This window comes from Chiloscyllium plagiosum, unplaced genomic scaffold (genome assembly GCF_037043375.1).
Source record: "Chiloscyllium plagiosum isolate Xiang-an unplaced genomic scaffold, Cpla_swu_hap1 HiC_scaffold_14, whole genome shotgun sequence".
In the NCBI taxonomy this organism is placed as follows: domain Eukaryota; kingdom Metazoa; phylum Chordata; class Chondrichthyes; order Orectolobiformes; family Hemiscylliidae; genus Chiloscyllium; species Chiloscyllium plagiosum.
This window is the reverse complement of record NW_028270152.1, coordinates 76,445,211-76,472,267: the sequence shown is the minus strand read 5'-3', so window position 1 is coordinate 76,472,267 and position 27,057 is coordinate 76,445,211. Positions and strand designations below refer to the sequence as shown.

At 41.6% G+C, this 27,057-nt stretch overlaps 1 protein-coding gene across 4 annotated transcripts in view; it reads right to left on the bottom strand.

The window, feature by feature from the left end:
* The window catches only part of cacna2d2a (calcium voltage-gated channel auxiliary subunit alpha2delta 2a), an 824,866-nt gene that overhangs the window by 23,461 nt on the left and 774,348 nt on the right, over positions 1 to 27,057 (bottom strand). For all 4 annotated transcript variants that reach the window (XM_043708451.2, XM_043708452.2, XM_043708454.2 and 1 more), the window contains 6 exons: positions 23,067 to 23,170; positions 20,780 to 20,881; positions 20,555 to 20,649; positions 18,682 to 18,729; positions 14,588 to 14,659; positions 5,995 to 6,147 (listed from right to left, as the gene is read on the bottom strand). In XM_043708451.2, coding sequence (XP_043564386.1) covers positions 5,995 to 6,147; positions 14,588 to 14,659; positions 18,682 to 18,729; positions 20,555 to 20,649; positions 20,780 to 20,881; positions 23,067 to 23,170 — 574 coding nt within the window. The remainder of the gene's footprint in view (positions 1 to 5,994; positions 6,148 to 14,587; positions 14,660 to 18,681; positions 18,730 to 20,554; positions 20,650 to 20,779; positions 20,882 to 23,066; positions 23,171 to 27,057) is intronic.

Genomic DNA, 27,057 nt, shown 5'->3' with positions numbered 1-27,057 from the left:
CCAAATGAGCTAACTGACCTGCTTTCATTATCCTTACACCATGCTGTATGACCCAGAATCCTGGATATGCTAAAAGTACCACACCAAATCATTGGGAACAAGGATTCATGGAATTTAAATTAAAAACTAAATCTGGACTTGACCACAAAACATTGTCTATAGCTATAAAACCCCATTGCAGGAGGACACTCCACCAACAGCCCTATCTTCAATGAGCCCAAACATAAGTGCAAAAGATTGTGCTGAATGTTTCAGTACAATCCTCAGTCAGAATGATTCATTCTCAGCCTCCTTCAGAGTTTCTAATTCAGCTATTTCAATTCCCTCCAGTGTCCAGCTAGAGGCTCTGGACACTGCAAAGGGTATAGTTCTTGAGAACATTCTGGCAATAGTACTACCAACTTGCTCTTAGCCAAGTTGTCCCACTACAGCTACAACACTGACATCTATTCGACAATGTGGAAAATTGACCAGGATGTCCTGTCCATAAAAAGCAAGACAAATCCGATCTACCAATTACTGCCCATCAGCGTACTCTTGATCATCAGTAAAGTGATGGAAGCAATAACCTGATTGCTGATGCTTAGTTGGGGTTCTGGTAGGGACACCTGCCTCCTGACCTCATTATAGCCTTGGCTCAACTATGGACAAAGGGGCTGAATTCCATAGGTGAGGTGAGAGTGACAGTCTTTGGCTGTCACTCAAGGTCACACTTGGTCAAATGAGGCATCAAGGAGTTGTAGTAAAACTGCAATCATTGGGAATTGGAGCAAACTCTTCGTTAGTTGGAGTCATACATAGCACATAGGAAGATGGTTGTGTTTGTTAGAGGTCAGTCATCTCAGTTTCAGGACACCTCTGCAGGAGTACCTCAGGGCAGATGTTCTTAAATCAACCTTTACTTGATAGACAATAAAAATAGATCAATATAGTCAACATGGCTTTGGACATGGGAAATCATGTCTCACGAATTTGATTGAGTTTCTGAGGAAGTAACAAAGAGGATTGATGAGGGCAGAGTGGTGCACATGATTGGTATGGACTCAGTAAAGTGTTTGACATGATTCCTCATGGTAGACTGGTTAGTAAGGTTGGGTCACATGGAATAAAGGGAGAACTAGTCATGTGGATACAGAATTGGCTCAAAGATAAAAGACAGAGGGTGGTGGTGGAGGGTTGCTTTTCAGGCTGGAGGCCTGTGACCAGCAGTGTGCCACAATGATCAATGTTGGCTCCACTGCTTTTCATCATTTATATAAATAATTTGGGTGTGCACATAGAAGGTATAGTTAGTAAGTGTGCAGATGACACCAAGATTGGAGGTGTAGTGGACAGTGAAGGTTTCCTCAGAGTACAAGATGGGCCAATGGGCTGGGGGCAGGTGGATTTTAATTCAGATAAATGCGAGGAGTTGCATTTTGGAAAAGCAAATCAGGACAGGACTTAATACACTTAATGGTAAGGTCCTGGAGAGTGTTGCTGAACAAAGAGACCTTGGAGTGGAGGCTCATAGTTTCTTGAAAGTGGAGTCGCAGGTAGATAGGATAGTGAAGAAGGCATTTGGTATGTTTGTTTTTATTGGTAAGTGTATTGTGTACAGGAGTTGGGAGGTCATATTGTGGCTGTACAGGACTTTGGTTAGACCACTTTTGGAATACAGTGTGCAATTCTGATCTCCCTGCTATAGGAAGGATGTTGTGAAACTTGAAAGGGTTCAGAAAAGATTCACAAGGATGTTGCCAGGGTTGGAGGGTTTGGAGTGGCTGAGTAGGCTGAAGCTATTTTTCCTGGCGCTGAGGGATGACCTTATAGGGGTTTATAAAATCATAAGGGGCATGGATAGAGTGAATTGCCAAGGTCTTTCCCAGGGTAGGGGACTCCAAAACTAGAGGTCTTAGGCTTAAGGTGAGAAGGGAAAGATTTAAAAGGGACCTAAGGGGCAACATTTTAATGCAGAGGGTGGTGCATGTATGGAATGAGCTGCCAGATGAAGTGGTGGAGACTAGTACAATTACAACATTTAAAAGGCATCTGGATGAGTATATGAATAGGAAGAGTTGAGGGATATGGCCCATATGCTGGCAAATGGGACTAGTTTCTTTCATTTAGGATATCTGGTTGGCATGGACGAGTTGGACCGAAGGGTCTGTTTCCATGCTGTACAGCTCTGACTCTATAACCCATGCCTCCTGGTCTAGATAGTGTCTTGGTTCAATTATCTTCAGTTATTTCATCAATGATCTTCCCTCCATCATAAGGTCAGAAGTTGGGATGTTCACCGATGATTGTACAATATTTAGCACCATTCACAGCTCCTCAAATATTGAAGCAGTCCATACTCAAATGCAGCAAGACCTGGACAATATCCAGATTTGCACCACACAACTGTCAGGCAATGACAATCACCAATAACAGATATTCAACCATCGTCCCTTGATAATCAATGGCACTACCATCACTGAATCCTCAACTACCAACATTCTGGGGGTTAACATTGACCACAAGATGAACTGGAATAGCCATATAAATACAGTGGCGACCAATTCAAGTCACAGGCTACAAATCCTGCAATTAGGAGAAAGTGAGCACTGCAGATGCTGGAGAGTCAGAGTTGAAAAGTGTGACACTGGAAAAGCATAGCATGTCAAGCAGCATCCGAAGAGTAGGAGAATCGACGTTTCGGGCATAAGCCTTTCACCAGGATGAAGGGCTTATGCCTGAAATGTCGTCTCTCCTACTCCTCGGATGCTAACTGAACTGCTGTGTTTTTCTAGCGCCACACTCTTCGACTACAAATCCTACAATGAGTAACTCACCTCCAGATTCTAAAAGGACTGTCAGAATCCAGAAGGCATAAGTCAGGAGTGTGATGGAATACACCCACTTGCTTCAACAACAGTCAAGAATCTTGACACCGGCCAGGACATAGTAGCCTGTTTAATTGGCAACACATCCACAAATCTTCACTCCTTCCATCACTAATGCTCAGCAGCAACAGTGTACCATCTACATGATGCACTGCAGACATTTATCAGAAGTTCCTTAAACAGCACTTTCTAAATACATTACCACTTCTGTCTAAAAGAACAAGGGCAGCAGATAAATGGGAACACCAACATCTGAAAGTTCCTCTCCCAGTGCTGCTTGGACAAAGCCCTTATAGCATTGTGGATCTATGTACAGCATGTGGACAGCAGCGGTTCAAGAAAGCAGCTCACTAACACCTTCTCAAGGGCAACTAAGGATGGTAAAAAATGTTGGCCCAGCCAGTGATGTCTACACCTCAGGAATAAATAAAAAACAACAACATTAGAGCACTTGGAGTTGGGGGTTATGCACTGAACTGGCTTATGGACAGAAAATAGAACAGGACTAAACAAGTTCTTCTCAGTTTGGAAGCCCATGACCAGTGGGATACAAACGTCAGTGCTTAGGCTTCAATAGTTCACAATCTATGCCAATGATTTGGATGTGACCTAACTTTCAAATTTGTCATCAGTTCAAAACCTGGTGGGAATTTGAGTTGTGAGGAGGATGCAAAGAGGCTTCAAGAGGATTTGGACTTGTTCACTGAGTGGGCAAGACAATAGCCTATGGAATATAAATGTGAAAAAATATGAAGCTACCAGTTGGTTTGGAAAAATCAGAAACGCAGAGTGTTTCTAAAATGGTAAGAGATTGGGAAATGCAGACATTCAAAGGGATCTGATATCCTTGTACACCAGTTACTGAAAGCTAGCATGCAGGTACTGCAAGCAATTAGAAAAGAAAATGGTACATTGGCCTTTACAGCAAGAGACTTTATGTAGAGAAGAAAGAGATATTGCTACAACTGCATAGAGCATTGGTGAGACCACATCTGGAGGACTATATACAGTTCTGACCTTATTGAAGGAAGAATGCTGTGGAGATTCACCAGACTAATTCCTGGGATATGGGACTGTCTGATGAGAGATTGAGGAGATTGGGCCTAGAGTCTCGAGAGTTAAGAAGACTAAAAGGTGATCTTGAAATTTACAAAATTCTTTTGAGGATCAACAAAGCTATTTCCTTGGCTGGGGTCTTAAATTCAGTGGACACAGTGTAAACTTAAGAGGCAGGTGATTTAGGACAAAGATGAGGAATTTCTTCACACAGAGAATTCTGTATTCTCGTAGGCTGTAGTAACTCGGTAGCATACTCAAGACCGAGACTGATAGAACTTTAGATATTAAAGTTATTAAAGGGTTAGTGCAAGAAAATGGGACTGAATTGAAGGGTCAGCCACGATCTAGATGAATGGTGGTGAATGTTGAGGCGTCAAGTGACCTACTTCTGATTCTATTTATTATGGTCCTTGGAGCCACAGTATCAGCACCTGCGTTTCCTAATTAATCAGAAAGATCAGATAGATTTGGCATTTCATTCTATCAAAGGAAAGATTTTAATTAAAGATGCCCAGGCATGATTTAGAATGCTGAGCTGCATGCTGATACCCAATGTTGATTAAACCAAATGAATGGAGAGGGGGAAGGGTAGTTGCTTCCATAATTAACTGAAGCTCTGAGGGACTGATATTTACTGAGGACAGAAGGAAGAAACCAGTTTCTCAGAACAAGCAGGTGTGCATGGACTGTGGTCTCTCCAAACCTGGAGATAGTGCACCGACAGGATTTTAGACCCTCAGGGGACTGGGAAAGCTAATCAGCATTGTATCTTTGGGTGCCAAGACCCAAACTCTTCCAGAAATCTCCTATGCATCAATCATCTGTACAAGTCACTCACTTTGCCGTCCCACTCATTTTCTCTAGGCACCTTCGCAAATCCCCACGAGGACAGTGAACAATAAGCCTGCTCTTCTTTGTGCCTTCTAACACAAATAGTGCACAGTCATTCTTCACAAATCTGTTAAGGAAAGTTCAATTCCCACGATGCACCATTTTCTTATTTCTTTCATACATTTATCAACATATTTGTCCCTTTACTTCCTTTTCTGGTCTGTGGTAGACACTTAATAATGTGACTGAATCCTTCCAGTCCATTATAACAATCTTAATGGATTCTGCTTGTGAGTTTAAAAACCGAAAGAAACAAAAACACAAAGTATTGGAAAAGCAGCATCTATGGAGAGAAATCAGAATTAACTCTTCAGATCCGGTGACACTTCCTCAGTTTAGATGCTGTCAAACCTGCTGAGCTTTTCCAGCAGTTTCTGTTTTTGTTTCTGTTTATTAATTTCCATTTTTACTCCTGATAATTATTTTGATGAAAACATCACCACCATCAGCCCTTCTTTCTCGCCTACCATTCTGAAATACAACATAAGCTGTAATATTTAACGGTCAGTCCTGTCCTGTACACTGTTTCTAATATCCCTATTACATCTATTGCTTCAGTTTGAATTATTGTCCTCAATTCACTCATCTTTTTGCTTTTCCACTGAGTATTGCTCATTAGGAAATTTACTATACATTTATCTTTCATTGCTCTTGCTTTATTTGCATTAGGTGTTTACTGATTATGTCTTCAGAATATTAATAATGGAGAATACTCTCCACTGTCGTTATTCCAGCTGAGATAGGAATTCTGCATAGGGACCTTGCAGAATCTTCTGAAAGAATTTTCTGGGAAATTGATATTTTCATTGGGCAATATCTCTACATGAGGATCCCATTCAAAATCTCCATAAAAATGAAGACCTTAGTTGGTTCTGACAAAATTAAGTAAAATAGTTACTCAGGAAATGTTAGACTATTAAACATAAAGCTCTTCCCAGTTGGCACATTACTCTCCTGATACCCTAAAATCCCACATATAGACATTTTTAAACAACCTGTTTAGATGTATTATGACAGACCTCCACCCCGAACTGCTTAGTCACACAGACCTTTTCCCAATTTAATATTTTTATAACAATAATTAAAAGATTTCAAAGAAAATGAGAAGGAACACAACATATTGTTAATGATCCCGAAGATTTTTCTCTTTGGTTGTTGACTTCAAGAGTAAACTTACAATAAAAATGGACCTGGGTGCAGCTCCTGTGTCAGTGTTAGATGGTGGTCCACATACTGACTGATAGTTATATGATTCCTTTCTCATGTAGAATGAAGCATTGTAGAGTGCATTCATCAAGCTGGCGTCTACCTCACTGAAGAACATACCAATCTGAAGGATGAACCAAATACAAAGTACATTTAGGAGCTTTTTCTGCATGGTTAGTGACATGAGAATAGTGTTACACTTCGACCCCAGGTGAGGTTCCCCAGCTGCAACAAAGATGGCTTAAAAAGAATCCCCTTCCTTCTGAATACTTTTCTTCCAGACCCAAATGAACTTAGTTTTTGAAAAGAACCAATTTAGCCAGACTTCCTGGAGTCATCAAGGAATGAATTTATTAATTACTAAACATGAGAAGAACTAGTAATACTACAAACACATAAACATAGATTAAAAGTAAGACATGAGTCCATAAAGATAAAAGTTATACAAAGATATACAGACCAGTCTCTGAATTGTTCATGAAGAGTGGATAGTTGAATACAGTGGCCTGTTGCAGTGGAGATTATTGACAATGATAGTTCAACAGTTTTAAAGTTTCATAATCCTTAGTTTTGCAGATTACTTGACATTGTATTGTTTGGATTCCTTTCAACTATGAATGAATTCCTGAACTCAGGGTAAGAGTATTTTATTGTCCTGTTGTCTTTTGCCGAGCTACTAGCTAGCTGACTTTTACCACTCAGAGTGGGGCATTATCTTTTCCTACAACATAGGGGTGACTAGAAGGCAGCTCTTTCACTGTGACCTTTACGTTCAAACTAGACTGGTAAACACAAGAAGGTTTAGTCTCACTAACACAGAAGAGGTGAGAGTGGTTTTATAATCTATGTCTTAATGTTTTCTTCAAAGGGTTTGCTGTTGAGAGGGTCATCAGCCCCTTAAAATCTTTGTAGCCACACCAGATAACATTGCAAACTGTTTGAAGTTTCTTTGACACCTTTAGGTATTCATCCTACTGTTCCCTCGCAGAACTTGTGCCAGCCAGCCACTGAACTTATACCAGCAGTTATTTTGTCTCTGCAACAGTTTTCTTTTAAAAGCAATTTTGGAATTAAGGGTTAAATATGCTGGTAGTACTTTAGAGTTCTGACCCAGCAACTGTGACTCTCTGACTACTTGTCTGACATTGAGTTGTGGCTGTAAGCTTTCTTCAACTTCAAGCTGCCAAGATCCTGCACCCTAGCCTTGGCTCCTACCCTAGGTCTGACTGTTTTCTTTGATTGGGTTCAAAGATGTGAGGTGCTGGTAGCCTGTTTTAACAGAAAGTTTACTTTCAAAGACTAGCAACCACCTCCCCCCACCCACCCACCAAGCATGACTTTAGGCACTGTTTCACAATGACTGAAACTTTCACAGAACTCCATCTTTTTTACACTCAGCTTCTTCAACATTCTCTTCACCCCAACCCTCACATACTCCCATTTAGCTAAGCTTCCAGCATCCTTTCCAATCCTGCAGCTGTGTATCAATTATTTGTGGAGGTGCCAGTGTTGGACTATAGTGAACAAAGTCAGAAATCACATGACAGCAAGTTTATTTGGAATCCAAAGCATTCAGAGTGCTGCTCGTTTGTCAGGTGAATTCACCTTCATCTGATGAAGCAGCAGTGCTCTGAACGCTTGTGATTTTAAACAAACCTGTTAAATTTAACCTGGTGTCATGTGACTTCTGAAAATTATATCTCCATTGAGTTTGGAGTTCATGTTACAGCTATACAGGACATTGATTAGGTCACTTCATCATAGAATATCATTATAGAATCCCTACAGTGTGGAAAAAGGCCATTTGGCACACCGACCCTCTGAAGAGCATCCCACCCACACCCATTCCCCTACCTTATTACCCAACATTTACCCCTGACTAATACACATCCCTGAACACTATGGGCAATTTAGTGTGGCCAATTTACCTAACCTGCAAATCTTTGGATTGTGGGAAGAAACCAGAACATCCAGAGGAAACCCACGCAGACACGGGGAGAATGTGCAAATTCCACACAAATGGTTACCTGAGGTTAGAAGTGAACCTAGATCCCTGGCACTATGAGGCAGCAGTGCTACCTACTGAGGCACTGTGCTGGCCCCTTATGGAACATTCAGTTCTGGTTTCAGTGCCAAAGGATGGATGTTGTGAAACTGAAAGGGTTCAGGAAAGATTTTCAAGGGTGTTGCCAGGGTTGCAGGGTTTGAGCTATAGGAACAGGCTAAATAGGCTGGAGCTAAGGGGTGATCTTATAAATTTATAATATCATGATAGGCATAGATACTGATTCAGAATACTGAATGGCCTGGACAGAGCAGATGTTGGAAAGATGTTTCCATTGTAGGAAAGACTAGGACTGGAGGGCACAGACTTACAGTAAAGGAAAGACCTTTTAAAACAGAGATAAGGAGAAACTTCTTCAGCCAGAGAGTGGTGAATCTATGGAATTTATTATCACAGTAGGTTGCAGAGGCCAGGTTATTGAGTATATTTAAGACTGAGATAGATAGGTTTTTGAGTATCAAGGGGATCAAGGGTTATGGGGAGAAAGCTGGAGAATAGGGTTGAGAAACCTATCAGTCATGATTGAATGGCAGAGCAGACTTAAAGGGCTGAATGGCCTAGTTTCTGCTCCTAGGTCTTACGGTCTTATAGGCTGAATAGCCAAAGTCTTTTACCCAGGGTAGCGGAATCCAAAACTCGAGAGATTAGGTTTAAGGTGAGAGGAGAAAGATTTAAAAGGGACCTAAGGAGCAACATTTTCATGTGGTGAAAAAGGGTGGTACTTATATGGAATGAGCTGCCTGGGGAAGTGGTACAATTACAACATTTAAAAGGCACCTGCATGGGTACATGAATAGGAATGGTTTAAAGGGATATGGGCCAAATGCTTACAAATGGGGCTAGATTAATTCAGGATATCTAGTTGGCATGGAAAGGTTGGACTGAAGGGTCTGTTTCTGTGCTGTATATGTGTAAGACTCTAACTTGTACTTGCTCTTCTTTAGGCCTTTTATAGAAAGAGTGTGGACAATTTAGTGTGGCCAATTATCAGGAATCTGCAGGATCAGAAGAAAGCTGCTTGGCCAGGTGAGACTCAAATAGAGAACAGATCACTCTGTCCGTATTTCTCTCACTGTTCCCCCAGTCTGTTTTCTACTTCTACGAAGTGCCTGATTATTGAGTGTATTAAGATTATGAAATTAAATCAAGCTGTAAGTGTAGGAATCAGGATGCATAGTTATTTGTCCAACCAAAACTAGGAGAGATCTGGAGTAATGGTATGAAACAGCATTATGGATTGAGTGCTGAGGAGCATGGCGAACTGGACTGAGGATGGAGGGACAATATGTAGCAGACCCGCATTCCTTTTCTGCAACCATGTGAGTGCTCATTTGACTATAGAAACAGAAACTAGAGCAACAGTCGATCATTTGGTTTTTTTGAGCGTGCTCTGTCATTCAATATATTATCTCCATATTTCTGCTTTCTCTGCATAACCCTTGATGCCTTTAAAGGTACAATGCTGATTTGTGCCTGGGTACATCAATTGAGTTAACTGGTGAGCGACTGTCTAAGGGACTTTCTTCAAGGAAGTTGCACTTGTTATGGGAAAAGTAACTTGGTGAGGATCAATTTAATATAAGTTTCACATGGTCCAACATCAGTGGCTACTTTAGTTGAGCACATTAGTTATTGTGAAATCACAGCCAAGATGGTATTTTTGCAAGCAGGTTGGCTATGTTATTAGGACTTTTAAATTTATACGGGTTCCTGTTTGTGCTGCTGGAGGGTCTGTGAAAACATTGGTTGAATAACACCAAATGTGTTACAATTTGGAAATCATTTGGCAAAGGAGTAATTAGAAGTAAATAATTTTAATACAACATTAGTCTGGTTTTAAAAGATCTAGATCTGGTACGAACATAAGAAAAGGAGTAGGCAGCATGACCTCTTAATAAAATCAAGGCGGATCTTCTATCGCAACTCCACTTTCCCATAATGTTGTGATATTAATTTGCTTTTAATTTTTTCATGGGAAGATGTTGCTCATCACTCATTGGTCAGCTGTTTCAGAGGGCAATTAAGAGACAAACATGTTATTGTGGGTCTGGAGTCAACATGTAAGCCAGACTAGATTGCAGATTTTCTTCCCTAAATACAGTAGTGAACCAGATGGATTTGTGGTCTGCAATATTGAGCTCTTGGCATCTAATCAAAAAGGTGAAAATGCAGGTCAAGTACTGGAAAATGGAATTTTGTAGGTAGGAGCTTGATGACCTCTGTTGACATCATGGGCCAAAAGATTTCTATGCTATAATATTCTATTACTCCATAATGAATTAATATATTAATATTAATTTTATTATGGGGGTGATAAATATTGCAATCATGGGTTTGGTGGGCAAGTGTTCAAGAATTTGTTGTGTTTCCTGCTTTTGATCAATATCCAGTGAATTCTTTGGTTGAGTATATATGTGTATTGTTGTCTGATAAGCAAAACATTGGGTTCTGTTCTGATGCACGTGAAGCTGTATAGGTTATTAAAGTAGTCAGGGGGCATAGTGAGTGTAGTGGCCATAACTAAGGGAAAGGTGCTGAGGAAGCTGAAAGGTTTGAAGATGGATAAATCACCCAGACCAGATGGACTACACCCTAGAGTTCTGAAGAAGGTAGCTGTGGAGCCAGCACAGCTTTTTCAAGGCAAGGTCATGCCTGACAAATCTGGTAGAATTCTTTGAGGTAACAAACAAGTTACAAAGGAGAACCAGTAGATGTGGGCTATTTGGATTTTGAGAAGGCCTTTGACAAGGTACCACACAGGAGGCTGCTATATAAGATGAGCCCAAAGTGTTGGGTGCAAGGTGCTGGCATGGAGAGAGGATTGGTTGATTGGCAGAAGTCAGAGAGTGGGGGTAAATGCATCCTTTTGAGAATGACAGCTGGTGACCAGTGGAATTGAATTGAATGAGGTTTATTGTCATATGCATTCACATGAGTACAGTGAAAAGTTTACAAGTCGCCACTTACGGCACCATCTTAGGTACAAAGCAGAAATGTAAGGAAAAAATGTCACAAGTTAAACTTTACAGTCCTTCTAACTAAAATGTGGAAAAACAAAGAAACACAGTTAACCGTTCAACACCACAGTCCATAAGCACCTGGCTGTGCTGGGATTGACCTCCCTTACTTCGAGCTCGATCTCTGCCCCACCTCCATCCCTGGCTGCCTGTTCGTACCGCCTTGCAACCTGTTCCTGCTCCCGCTTTTGCTGCCCCTGGGTTACCTGTGACCGGTCTCGCCATTCTTGGGCTGCCTGCTCCACTTACGCTGTCCCTGGGCCATCTGCTCCTACACTCCCACTAGAGTCCCACTATGGTATCTTGAAGAATGGGGCCTGTACTAAAACTCCTAAGTCCCTTTGTGCTTCAGATTTCCAAAGCCTTTCCCCATTTAGAAAATACCCTAAAACCTCTGTTCCCCAATGCAGCAACTGCCAGAATTCTGCCTGGGCACATGAGCTGTCCTGTGGCCGACCGCCAAAGTTCCAAAGGGGTCAATATTAGGACCACAACAATTCATGTTGTACATTAACAATCTGTGAAAGAACTGAGGACATTGTTACTAATTTTCAGATGACACAAAGATAGGTGGAGGGACAGGCCAGGAGAGTGGCCTGCGTAGACTAAACTGGCAGATAGAATTTAAATTGGGAAATTATGACATTATGTGCTTTGTTAGGAAGTTAAAAATCACAAAACACCAGGTTATAGTCCAACAGGTTTATTTGGAAGTACAAGCTTTCGGAGCGCTGCTCCTTCATCAGGTCGCTAGTGGGGAACAGAGGTTTTAGGGTATTTTCTAAATGGGGAAAGGCTTTGGAAATCTGAAGCACAAAGGGACTTAGGAGTTTTAGTACAGGCCCCATTTTTAAGGAGGAATGTACTGGCCTTGCAGGGGGTCCAAAAGAGGTTTACAAGAATGATCCCTTGGATGAAGGACTTGTCGTATGAGGAATGGTTGAGGACTCTGGGACTGTACTCGATGGAATTTAGAAGGATGGGTGGGGTGTGTGAAATCTGACAGAATACTGAGAGGCCTGAATAGAGTGAATGTGGAAAGGATGATTCCACTATAAGAGACTCAGACCTGAAGGCACAGCCTCAGAATGAAGAGACAATCTTTAGAACTGAGATGAGGAGGAATATCTTCAGTCAGCGGGTGATGAATCTGTGGAAATTATTGTCACACAAGGCAGTAGAATCCAAGGTGTTGAGTGAATTTAAGACACATAGATAGGTTCTTGACTGATAAGGGATGAAGAGTTACGGGAGATAGCAGAAAAGTGGAGTTGAGAAACACCATGATTGAATGGTGGAGTGCACACGATGGGCTGATGGCATAATTTTGCTTCTATATCTTATGGTCTTGTTCGGGAGATTTATCAAGGGGGCTCTTGGGCACCTGTTGAAATATTCCTCAGTGTTTTCAGGACAGGAGCCAAAACAGAGGAAATATGGGTGTGAAACAAGGTTGATAGTTCATGATAGTACTTATATCAACCTGGAGAAGAAGCCCACTTGGTTGGTCTGCCTCTGCCACAGCTAGCTCTTAAAATTGAGTTAGTTATTTATATTTCATTTCTTATGATTTGTTCTATCCAATTCCCCTTGGTGTATTATAGTATCTGCCTCAAGCATTCATTGTTTTAATTCTCTGTATTAAAAACATTCTTCCAAGATTTCACTTTGTCCTGATAGTGATAACCTTCAGTCCAGGCTCCTACATTATCAATTTGACAACTAAAATAATGATTTTTTTTCACTGATTACCTCATTACAATCTTGTACAATCAGATCATCATTCAACATTTTGAAAAACTATTTTGCATTCCGTCTTAATCTTCCCTGTTTGAATAAAAAACCCTCGGGGCTGGATTATGATGAAAAAGTGACAGGATGGAACAACAACAGCCATTACTAATACACAAATTGGCAACAATTTTTAGTAAAGAAGAGAGACCCTGCAGATTGCAAATTAATTAATGTGTCACTTTGCCATTGGCTTTGTGAAAAGAACAACATGCATTTAAATTCCTCACCGTCAATTCTTCTATTCAATTACTGGGGAATCTTACTACATTCAAAACACCAGATAAAGGCAAAATGTTATGCCCAGACTTAAAGATCAATGAATCTGCACCTTACGTTTGTTTGTTTTGCATTCTAAGCGTTGCCTTATCATATTTACACTTTTTTCATTATCCTTTTGCCAAAAAATCTATTACTTCACGTTGCTGGAGGGTCTATCACATGCTGTTGATGATGCTTTGATGAGGTGGTGTAATGATCCTGGAGGTGGTACTCACTGCAGCTTGCAGTAATGGTGGTGGAGGGAATTCATGTTTAAAATAATGGATGGAGTGCCAATCAATTGGGCTAATCTTTTCTGTTTGTTATTAAGCTTTGAAAGAGTTCATGGAGTAGTAGCCTTCCAGATAAGAGAAGGGTATTCCATCACACTCATGACTTGAGCCCTGTAGATGGTGAATAGACTCTGGGTAGTCAAACAGCACAAAAACAGACCCTTTGGTCCAACTCATTCATGCCGACCAGATATCCAAATCTGTCCTAGACCCATTTGCCAGGATTTGGCCCATATCTCTCTAAACCCTTTCCAATCATAAACCCATCCAGATGCCTTTTAAATGTTGTAATTGTACCTGGCTCCTCTACTTCCTCCTTCCACACATGCATGACACTCTGCATGAAAACATTACCTCTCAGGACCCTTTTAAATCTCTCCCCTCTGATCTCAAATCCATGTCCTCTAGTCTTGGGCTCCCCCACCCTAGGAAAAAGACCTTGGTATTCATCCTTTCTATGCTCCTCATGATTTTACCAACCTCTTTAAGGTCACCCTTCAGTCTCCGATGGTCCAGGGAAAAAGTCCCGGCCTATTCAGAACTCTTCTATAGCTGAAACCCTTCAGTCCTGGCAACACCCTTGAAAATCAGGACAATGATCAAGACCTATGTCAAATGAGGCAGTTTAATGTACATGGCTGGGGGAGTGATGTAAGAGGAGGGCTTTAGATTTCTGAATAACAGACCATATCTGGAGACGATGGGACCTGTTTAAGAGGGACGGGTCTTCCCCCAAACAGTGATGAGAAAACCAGAGCACTGGACAGAAATCCACGCAGACATCGGGAGAATGCGCAAACACCACAGAGTTGTCTAAGGCTGGAATCGAACCCAGGTCCCTGGCACTGAGAGTCAGCAGTGCTAACCACCGAGCCCTGTGCTGCCAAAAATCTGTCTTGTCTTTCCCTTACTGTTTATACTGTATGACCCGAAAACCAAACACTCAAGATGGGACTTGAACCTGCAATCCCTGGCTTAGGAGGTCAATGCCTTATCCATTAGGCCACTGAGACTCATACCCTCAAAAAAAATATTGTTAATTACTCTTCAGGTTTTTAAATCCCAACACTTGCTTGTCATCTTTTTTCAAAAGTGCGTTACAGACCTTCTGTCTCTGTCTCTGCAGTGTCATGTTACCTGGCTCCAGTGTTCAGGCTGGTTGGACATGATCAGGAAACCTCCGTCATCAATTAACACACACAACAGATCCTGAAAATCAATAACATTAGGTGGTGAAATAAGTTATGTGAGCATCTCTCAGACAATCAACAGTTTAATCTGTTTGGATGAAGATCTCTGTTTAACCTAGCTCAATTTGCTAATTTTATACAGTTCTCAGTATGTGAAGACTCACAGCATTAGCAGAATACAAGATGTAATATGATTACTGAACTGACCAAAAAATATTTAATAATTGCTGTTAACAGAGATACAAGTCTGCAATTGAAACTGGTTTAGTTGGGAACATGGAGGGGGAAGGATAAATATGTTTGTGGATGACACAACGATTGGCCAGGTTGTTGACAGTGAGGAGGAAGGTGTTACATTACAGAAGGATATAAACAAATTGGTCAGATGGACAGATCAATGGCTGATGGAATTTAACCCTGAAAAATGGTGCCACAGGGTGGCATGGTGGCTCAGTGGCTAGTACTGTTGCATCATAACGTCAGGTTTGATTCCACCCTTGGGAAATTGTGTGGAGTTTGCACAGTTTCCCCATGTCTGCATGGGTTTTCACTGGGTGCTCTAGTTTCCTCCCACAGTCTAAGGATGTGCAAGTTAGGCAGATTGGCTGTGCTAAATTGCTCATAGTGTGCAGGCGAGGTGGATTAGCCATGGGAAATACAGGGTATTGGATTAGGGCAATGGGGTAGTTCTGGGTAGGGTAATCTTTGGAGGATTGGTGTGGACTCAATGGGTCAAACAGCCTGCTTCCACACTGTAAGGAATTCTCTGAAATGTGAACTATGCACTTTGGAAGAAGGAACAAGACAAGGTAGTCCTCAATGAATGGAAATACACTAGCAAGTTCAGGAAACAGAAGGATCCTGGGGTGCCACAGAACCCTGAGGGTGGCAGAACAGATTAATAAGGTAGTTAAGAAAGCATATGGATACTTGCCTTTATCAACTGTACCGTAGATTATAAGAACTGGGAGGTTATGTTGGAGCTGTACAGAACTTTGATTAGGCCACAGCTGGATTACAGTATGCAGTTCTGGTCACCACACTATTAGAAGGATGGGATTGCACTGGAAAGGATGCAGACGGGATTCACCACGATGTGGCCTGGAATGGAGCATTTCAGCTGTGATGACAGGCTGGATAAGCTCAGGTTGTTTTCTTTGAAGCAGAGAAAGTCAAAGGTGGTCCAGATAGAGTTGTATAAGATTATGAGATGCATGGATGAGGTCAATAGAAAGCAGCTATTCACTTTAGATGAAGGGTCAATAACAAGCGAGAAGAATTTGAAAGTGAAAGATTAACGGTACAGAGAGGGTTTGAGGAAACACTTTTCAGCCAGAGGGTGTTGGAGGTCTGGAATGCACTGCCTGGGAGGGTAGTTGAGACCGGAAATGTCACAACCTTAAAAAGTATCTGGATAAGCAGTGGAAGTGTTATAACATTCAAGGCAATGGTGCTGGCAGAAAAGAGGGACTGGTGCAGGTAGTAGGATATTTTTGGCAGTGTAGACTTGACAGGCCACAAGGCCTCTTCTATACTGTATGATTCTAAGTCTAACCGTTTTGGAGTGTTAAAATCCAAGCTCCCACTGAAGATAATGGAGAGTTTGGGATAGGGGCAAGGTTTAATTGAATATAATCAGTGTTCATGTCGACACTGACACTGTGCTTTTGGAGGATGTCACTGAGAGCCATTAGGAAGATGAGAAATAGGAGAGTGCGAAGCTGAGATCCTGGGGAAATGCCAGAGGTAACTGGGTGGGAGCAGTAAGAGAAGCCACGTGACACTTTAGCCACAATTAGATAGCTAAAGGTGAATGCAATTCCACCCAGGTGGACGAGGGGCTCTGGTGTAGTCAGGAAGAACGATAGGGGAATGCTTATCTTGGTCACAATCACAGAGGATGTCATTTGTGTGTCATGAGACTTCCAGAAACAGGTGGCATCAGTGAGGGAGGGTGCTAAGCAGGGCAGCTGGCAGAAGGGGTAAATTTTAGGGAGGAGAAGACTTCATGGGCAGATGAATTAAATAGTCAAAGGATTTCCTCCACTAGATGTAAAGCATAGAATTAGTTCCATGTAAATATTGGTTTAATCTTAATTCCCCTGCATGTTTGTAATGTCCTAATGCCAGTGGAAGAAAGAATCCTTGCTTCATCATATTAGGGCCATCTGTATGCTTCAGCTATCATGTTACACAAGGATTTGGTAACATCTTTTTGAGTGCTTTGGCAACTGAGGGATTCAGACATAAAGAAAGGCTGAGACTTTTTCACTTGAGCATAGATGACTGAGAGGTGAACTTATACAGGTTTATAAAATTGTGAGGGATAGAGACAGGGTTAATGGTAGTTGTCTTTTCCCTAGCATGGGGGATTTCAAGACGAGAGTGAATCACTTAAAATGAGAGGAGAGAGATTTAAAAAAGACATGAGGGGCAAATCTTTTACACAGAGGGTGGTTCGGGTCCTTGAGAAAATGATGGGTACAACGTTTAAAAGACACTTGGATAAGTACATGAATAGGAAAAGTTTGGAGGGAAATGGGCCAGGAGCAGGCAGGTGGGACTTGTTTAGTTTGGGATTATGTTCAGCATGGACTGGTTGGACCAAAGGGTCTGGTTGGACCAAAGAGACATGCATGAGTCCATGTCTCGGCCTTGGGAAAGATGGGGATGGTTTTGGGAGGGAATAAGTTGTTCAAAAACTTTGGAATAATAGGGGAGTTGGAGATGAGGCAGTAATTTCTAAAGATGGAAGTATTTGAGTGGAGAAGGATGATGATCCCAGATGTGAAGGAGAGGCATAGCAACTAAGGAGCAAGAAATATGAACAACATCAGTTAATGTGGGAACCACAAAAGGAAAGTGGATGATTGGCATTTTCGTGGTAATAAGGTTGAGGGAACCGCAATAGTTCTCATGGACAACACAAACTCAGTTAGAATGTGGGGAGAAAGGAGAGAACCTGAGAAAAGTAGAAGTTCAGGGATAGTAGATGAAAAATTGGAGGGGGCCCAAAGATAGTCCTTAGGGGACACCTGAGGTAATGGCACAGGAGCAGGAAGAAAAAGAAAATGGTGGTTCTTTGGCTACAATTATTTTTCTATGAATGAATCAATGTAGACATTGCTGACTAGGTCAACATGTATTCTACATGCCTACAAACCCAAGGGGCAGTCAAGAGTCAACTCAATTGCTGTGGATCTGGAGCCACATGTAGACCAGACAGATAAGGTTGGTCGATTTCCTTCCCTAAAAGGACATTAGTAAACAGCTGGGTTTTTATGACAATCAACCATGGTTGTTTGGTCACCATTAGGCTAGTTTTCTTTTGAAGATTGTATTGAATTTAAATGTCACCATTTGCCATGGTGGGATTTGAATCCAAGGCCCCAGGTTATTGAGGTTCTGGATTACTCATCCGCTTACATTACCACTGTAGAACCAGATGTGAGCAGTCCCACCCAGCTAGAAAGAGGAGGAGAGGCAACAAAGGATTAATTGTGGTCAGACTGGTAAAATCTATAGCTGAAAATATGTTGCTGGAAAAGTGCAGCAGGTCAGGCAGCATCCAAGAAGCAGGAAAATCGACATTTCGGGCATGAGCCCTTCTTCAGGTTCATGCCCGAAATGTCGATTCTCTTGCTCCTTGGATGCTGCCTGACCTGCTGCGCTTTTCCAGCAACACATTTTCAGCTCTGATCTCCAGCATCTGCAGTCCTTACTTTCTCCTGGTAAAATCTATATACAAGAAATCCTAAGCTTGCTTAATACAGTCCTTAGATAGTATCGCCACTTACAAAAGCCTCTGAGAGTCATTGGCAAGAGTTAGCAATTGAGTTTTCCCTCCCTGTTGGCACTGAGGCCAAATAAAACCACCTATGGCACAGTCAGCTTATTGTGAATAGAACAGAGAAGTGAACCTCAGATACTGTGCTGTTAAATATCATGTGCATTCTAATAGTCCCTTGTGTTATGCTAACTGTATTTCCAGCTACAGTGACTGTACCCAACAGTTTATTGCCAAATCCCCTTTATACCCACCTCACTGTTCACATCACAGTCCATCTCACAGTTGGAAGTTGGCATACACTGTGCAAAACAAATAGAAGAGAGTGTCAGCGTATTCCTCTGACTGTATTTACACGGAATGTGTCTGTGGTCTCTCTCACAGTATGCTCTGATGCACCCTGGAAACTAACAGCTTTACCTTTCACATTCTCAAATCCAGGCTGATGAATCTGACCTAAATAATGCTGACATGACAAACAGCAATGCGTGGGAAAAAAAATCAGTTGATTGGTTGCAGGGACACAAGGGTCTCACAGAGTCTAATAACTGTGCAAGACTCAGTATAAGGATTGTCATTGACACACACACTGTCCAGTAACGGGATAGGGGTCAGTATAAGGATCACACATCTCATCATCAAAACTCACAGACCAATAAATTCAAACAAAAACACATCCCGCAACACTGCCTGGAGAAATATGATTCTGTTGTAGGTACAGGCTGTACCTCTTTCATCTGGCAGTCTCAATGCTGGGCCTTTGCTGGATCAGACAATTTGCCAAACCACGAAAGATCATGTGTCAGAGTCTGCTTTGTGTTCAGTGGCTGCTAGTGTACACCCCAGGGGTGTGACCAGTTAGAGAGGCAAGAAGCCTCAAGAGGGTCTCCTCCACATCCTATCACTGACATTGCCTATCAGTTATTTTGTTTGTCAGCATGGAATAATTTTTATTCTTCTTGAAGTTGGAACCAGGAATACATTTACACAACATTCTCTATGTTATCTGAACTATGAACATTGATCTTATTTACAGATTCTGAAAATAAATCAGGCATACTGCAGGTTCTTCTGTGAAGGGTGCTAGACCACAAAGGGGACCAGACCAGAATTAGGGTTGGATTAGGGAGGTGTAATTTATAATCCAAAGGTTGGATTCATGATCTGGAGACACGAGTAAAAGTTTCATTATGGCAACTGGGGAATTTAAAATTAATATATTAAACAAATCTCCAATAAAAAGCTGGTATCAGTAATTGTGATTAGGAAATCATGATTTAAAAAAAAAATCCAGTAGGATGGGGGCCAACATTTATTGCCCATTCCTAATTGCCCTGGGTGAAGCTCCAAGTAATGAGACGAAGGGACTTCAGAGATATCTCCATCCTCAATGATATGGATGCTCAGCAAATTAACGCTCAAGTCAAGGCTGAAACAATGCCGAGTTCTCTGAAAGAATTAAAATACATATATACATCCTAATATACAATTCACTCCCACAACATACACATGCAAACATATTCATCTCCAATGTGATGCACACAGCTAGATATTCATATATGCACATTTAGGAGTGGATAATGAATGGCTACCTTGCCAGCTTATATCCCATGAATGGGATAAATACAAAAAGCGGACCTACTTTCCAAAACACAGACACATATGCACATATCACACACAGACATACCCCAAAAAATTACACACACATAAATTTCACATGCATGAAACATAGGCTGACACCTCATCTTCCTCTGAAATGGCCAAACAAGCCACTTAGTTGTATGAAACCAATAAGACAGAGTGTCTGCAGAAGGATCATTGCTAACAAACATGCAAATACACATGGTTTGATAGCAGAACAGGCTGCCAGCTGAAGGAAAACATACATCTCAACACACAACATGCACAGAACATCATGTATTTTGACATGCAATGGCCCTCTGAAATGGCTAGCAAGTTATTCAGTTATTTCAAACTGATAGCAGAACAAAGTGTCAGTGTAAAGACGTCAATAACACACATACTCTGTTCTATATCGTGTCTAATGTCTCTGAACTACTGGTGATGTGCTGCTCTGGCTGGGATGTTAAGTCCCACAGGCGTATTTACTGAGCTTCATTTAATTACCTTGCGTGGTTCCACCTGGTCTCTGTTAGTCTGGTTACTAGCTAGAATTTTAAACTTTGACACCCAGGCTTCATAGTCCAACTTCACTCCAACCACTGAAAAAAATACACCGAATAAAAGAATAGTGAATTAGGCACTCGCGCTGCCAAATTGGAAACTCTTGAGTTTCAGGATTGTAAGTGGATTGTAAGTGGATACGCTAGTGTATGGAACAAATTGTCCTACCTGCAGGTTTCAGGGATTTTCCATAGATGCGAAGGTCCACAGCAGCACTCACCAGAATCCCGATACTGTTGTTTATGAGGTCCATGTTAATCATACTATTTGCTGAGGATCAATGAGAATATAAAGTTAGAACTTGTCCATGTTATAATTTAATTTTATAGCATCAGTTCAGAAAACAGAAACATGCTTTACAAATGCATTAGCAACTCGTACAGAAACTACAAAAAAACTATTTAATAAATCCAAATGTGTATAAAGAGAATCAAGATGCCTTGGCTCCCAAAATACTGCCATTTTTAAGAATGAAGTAACATACACAATTCAAAGGAGGTGTGATGACAACTCGTGACACACAGAGACACACATCCACATCACACACGCAGACACATCTAAATCACATGCAGAAACACATCTGCATCATATACAGGAACACATTCATATCAACCATACAGAAGCCAAAGTCCAGCTGCACAAGATAGGAGCAGAAAGAGAATGAGAACAGTAATGATACGAGATACAGTAGTGAGGGCTACAGACAGGCATTTCTATAGCCTGAGAAGTGTCTCCAGGATGTGCCCCCCCTGGGGCCAGTTTAAAGGATATCACTGAATGATTGTGGTACAGTCTGAAGGCAGAGGGCAAATAGTCAGAGATTGTGGTTCACATTGAGCATAATAGAACACAGGATCTCAAAGGTTGTAATCTCTGGATTACTCCTGGATATAGTTAATGGGGAGAAGATGCTTCTACTAGTAGACTAGGATCCGAGGGCACATTGTTAGAGTGAAGGGTCTATCCTTTAGAACTGAGAGGAAGAGGAATGTGTTGAGCCAGAGGGTGGTTAATTTGCGGAACCCACTGCCATTGAGAGCTGTGGAGGCCAAGTCATTGTGTGTATTTAAGACATAGGTAGGTTCTTGATTGGTAAGGGTAACTGGAAAACAAGAAAAGGGTTTGAATCACAATTGAATGGCGGAGCAGACTCAATGGGCCAAATGGCTTAATTCTGCTCCTATGACTCATGGTCCTATGGAATAGATAAGGGAACTAATGGATGCAGTATATTTTGAAGATCAGAAGGTTTTGCAAAGAAGGTCTAATTTTCTGATGGTATAAGGGCTATGGGATACAGATTTAAGGTCAAGATGCTGTTGCGAAGATCCTTTTCATGTAGTAATTTGTAATGACATGGAACTTGTTGCCAACAGGGGTGACGCAAACAGAAACAATCAACGATTTTTAAAGGAAAATTGGGTGGATACAGGAAACAAACTTGCAGAGCTACAAGGACTGAGCAGGCAAATGGAAAGAACTAGATTGCACCATGGCAAGGTGGCATGGAAATGATGGGCCAGGTGGCCTCCTTCTAGGGTTAGGGTTAGGACCAGGACCCAGTATTAAGCTGTTGCAGTCAGTGCATGTTGGATCATCAATGCATATTTTCCATCTTCTTGGACCCTGTTTTAAAGTTACCAACCAGGGCCTTCTGTTGTTTATCTCACGACGTTGCACTAAAAACCTGTGGGAACTTACATTTATGCATTAACAATGAGACAATATTGAAGTCTCTGTATGTGTCTTGCTGAGATTCTATGGAAATAGCTATTCATTTAACATTGAAAGCCCAAGGAGCCATCATTTAATCTGATTTTACCAGGTCTGACACAAACCATCTATCTATGTTTCATTGAGTCGTCTGTGACTCTTAATATCAGGCAACAGTGGCACAGTGGTTAGCACTGCTGCCTCACAGCGCCAGAGACCCGGGTTCAATTCCTGCCTCAGGCAACTGCCTGTGTGGAGTTTGCACATTCTCCCCGTGTCTGCGTTGGTTTCCTCCGGGTGCTCCGGTTTCCTCCCACAGTCCAAAAAAAATGTGCAGATTAGGTGAATTGGCCATGCTAAATTGCTCGTAGCGTTAGGTGAAGGGGTAAAATAAAATGTAGAGGAATGGGTCTGGGTGGATTGCTCTTTGGAGGGTCGCTCTTCGGAGGTTCGGTGTGGACCTGTTGGGCCGAAGGGCCTGTTTCCACACTATAAGAAATCTAATCTAATATGTCAGGCTAAGATATTGAGGGCCTTTCAATTACGCTGTCACATTGAGACCTGGTAGTATCTCAATTGGATGGTATACAGAGTAAAACATAATTGACAAGAATGTGAAACTCAGTATGCTGAACCCTCAAGTCACTCACTATGTTTGAGTAGCTTCAAGGATAGCGTTTGCAAGTAACTAACACGAGATATGCTTCGTTTAGAACACAATGCAAATACACAGGATACATACGTTCCCTATATGGTGCATGGAAAAGGAAACCACTGTTATCCAGACTTCTCCTGTAGTAGCTTGCACTGAAGGGCTCGGGGTCTTCATTCCACTCTTCTGCCGCTCTGTAAATACATATTGATCACTAAGTGGTCAACAACTGATAGTGGCAATATACTTAACATCCCCAACCTCTCCTGAAATATGTTTCACAGGCAATTTGTGGATATTAAATCATTTACTAACTGGAAGTCTGATTTGGAAATCTCTGTTAATAGTCCCTGAATAGCTTATTAACAGCTAACTGTAAATATTTCGTTGGTAGTTAAGCCTTGAATCTTCAAGCAATGTTCAGGCAAAAGTAGCTCATGTAGATCATTATTTTTTAAAACATTTAGTAGATTAAGAGAGAATAGTTAGAAAAGATGTTACAGTTGACCATGCAGCATTGGAAATGACAAGAGCAAACCCAGTCCTGTTTACTCAGCAATGTTCTCCTACTAACATCTACGTACAGACTAATCAAGCAACAGTCTGATATAGTCATTCTCATAGAATCATACCTTACAGATAATGTCCCAGACACCAACATCTTCATCCCTTCATCAACATGTTCTGTCCTACTGGCAGGATATACCCACCAAGGTAGAGGCATAGTGGGATACACTTGGGAGGGAGTTCCTCTGGGGGTGCTCCATGTTAACCCCTATGAGGTCTCATAGGATCAGGTCAGATGTGGACAAGGAAACATACTTATTACTACTTACCACATCCTTTCCCTCAACAGGAGGAAACAGAGTGAAAAAAACACAGAACGTACTCTGGGTGATGTCCTGAATATTCATCATCAGAAGTGCATTGGTAACACCCATACTGATCGAGCTGGCCAAGTCCTAAGGGAATTATCTGCTACACTAGGCCTGTGGCAGATGGTAAGAGAATTAAATGGGAAAATCCTACTTTGCCTCATCTTCACAAATTGACCTGTCTGAGATGCATCTATCCAAAGTATCCAAAACAGTATTGGTGGCATTGATTGCTGCACATTCTCATCAAAACATTAAGCATACCCTCCATCGTGTAATGTGATACTACCACTGTGCTGATTCAGATAGATTCTGAACAGATCTTGCAACTCATGATAAGCTGTGGGCCACAACAACAATTCCTCTAGGCTGTGTGGCTGAGCATGCAGCTGTAATGATATTCTGTGCACAGTGATTGTGTTGGCACACTGAATGCAGCATTGATTTACGGTTCCAGAAGAGGACCACAGCTGGTAAGGAAGTCAGAAGGAATGTTGCCTGTGAACATAGAAAATGGGAGGAGTAGGCCATTCAGCCCTTCGAGACTGCTCTGGCATTCAATATGATTATGGAATTATAGAACCCCTGCCATGTGGAAAGAAGCCATTTTGCCCATCGAATCTGCACCAAGCCTCTAAAGAATGTCCCACTCAGATCCAGCCCCCAACCTTATCCTTGCAGCCCCGCATTTAGCATGGTCAATTCACCTAACCTGCACATCTTTGGACTGTGCGAGGAAACTGGAGTACCTGGAGGAAACACACATAGACAGTCGCCTAAGGTTGGAACCAAATCCAGGTCCCTGGTGCTGTGAGGCAGCAGTGTTAACCACGGAGCCACTAACTCAGTCTCCTGTTTCTGCTTTATCCCTATACCCTTTGATCTCTTTAGGCAAAAACCTATATCCAACTGCTTCTTGAAGTCATATAATATTTTAGATTTGACTGCTTCTGTGTCGGAGAATTCCTTCACTACTCTCTGAGTGAAGAAATTTCTCCTCACCTTAGTCCTAAATGACCAACCCTGTATCCTTGGACTGTAAACCCGGGTTCAGAATTCCCTGGTCATTGGGAACATCATTCCTGTGTTATCCTGTCAAGTCCTGTTAGAGTTTTATAGGTTTCTGAGATCTTCCCTCATTCTTCAAAACTCCAGTCACTCCTCATATGTCAGTCTTACAATCCAAGGCATCTGTCTGGTAAACCTTCGCTGCGCTCTCTCTATAGCCAGAACATCCTTCTTCGGATAAAGAGACCTAAACTACTCTGCAGTACTCCAGGTGTGGTCTCAACATGGCCTTGTTTAACTGCAGCAAGACATCCCTGCTCTAACAGCAGCATCAGGCATATCTAAAAATGAAGTGCCAACCTGGTGAAGCTGCCAAATATGACATACTTGTAAAGAGAACACAGAAGAGAGAAAAGAACAATACAGCATAGGAACAGGCCCTTCGGCCCTGCAAACCTGTGCCAACATGTTTTGCCCTTCCATACTAAAACTGTCTTCACTTACAGGATCCATACCTTTCTATTCCCTTCCTATTCAAGTATTGTCCAGAATGCTGCTTTTGTATCTGCTTCCACCACCACCTCTGGCAGCACAAGTTGATGGCACTCACCACCCTTTGTGTGGAAAAACTTGCCTTGCACATCTCTGTTAAACTGCCCCCTCGTTGAACCTGTGTCCCCTATGATGTGGAGGTGCCAATGTTGGACTGGGGTAGACAAAGTTAAAATTCACACAACGCCCAGTTGATAGTTCAACAGGTTTATTTGAAAATACAAGCTTTTGGAGCACTGCTCCTTTGTCAGGTAACTTGTAGGCAGGATCATAGTAAAAGATCGTAGTGTCATACAACTGATGCAAAGTATTAAACATACCTAGATTGCTATTAAGTCTTTAATCACTTAGAATGGGAATGCAGGTTTGATTGGTTAATACGTAAATCCCAGAATGTCTTTCAAGTCACAGTCCCAAGATAACTTAATGTTTTATCAATATCTAAACAAAGGTGACGTCTCAGCTCAGACAATGCATTAAAGGTGTGAGGTCAGAATGTGTCTGTATCTCAACCTTAAGTCAGACTGGTTCTATTTCCAAAGTAGGAATTTATAAAATTTCACATTGAAAGATTACCTACAGATTGCGTGTTTTTTAAACAAAATAGAATGTATCTGCAAATACAAATCTGCAAATGGAAAATCATCCCATAGATATACAAGTGTGCGTGCTTGTGTGTGTGTGTGAGGGAAAAAGAGTGTGTATGTGTGTGCATGCTTGAGAGAGACTGAAATATGGCCACCCAGCCCTGACTTCATTACAGTCTTGGTCCAAATATTGATAAAAAGAGTGAATTCCAGAAGTGAGGTGAAAGTGACTGCCCTTGACATCAAGGTCACATTTCATTGAGTATGGCATTAATGAGCTCATATCTCTTGAATGAATGCAAAAAAAAAATGAAGGGGACATTACATTGTTCAGTGGATGGTGGGATCAAGGAAATGACTAAGTGAACACAACTCATTCAAAACCAGCACTTAAGCCTGTATCATCTCTTTGCTCCAGAATTCCAAAACTAAGCCCACTTTCCTTTTCCATCCTTCAGTGCTCCTTTAAATGATGTAATGTTAACTGGATCAATATATTACCAAAGCAAAGCATTCCACATTCCAACAGTAATTCATATGTAAATATTTTTTACCTCCTTCCCTCACTCTCTGACTGACGATTAGAAATTGAACAGACTCAGCACTGAATCTCCAAGCCAGGGTAGAGTATTTTAATTCGAAGAACAGTGCAACTTCAAGAGGCAGTATAACTGGGAGGGACAGTGTGCTGTAACTCCAAGGGGACAGTAAAATTTTCAAGGAGAGTAAGCTGTAACTCCAAGGGACAGTGAAATACTAAAGGACAGTGTACTACAATTCCAAGGGACAGTAAAATTCTGAGGGACTGTGTGCTGCAACTCCAAGAATTATACAGTACCTTCAAGAAGGACTGGAATGCCATTGGCCAGTTTAATGCAATACCAGTGAAACACCTAATAGTCCACCACTTTAATTCTGAGAGGTACAATTATTCCAAGAGACAGTATAATCCTCAGATACCTATGAACTATAACATTGAGGCATAGGTGCAAGTCCAAAGGGCAGCATAACAGAGCAGCTTGACTGCAAGAGGCATTTTTCATTGGTAATGAAGGACAG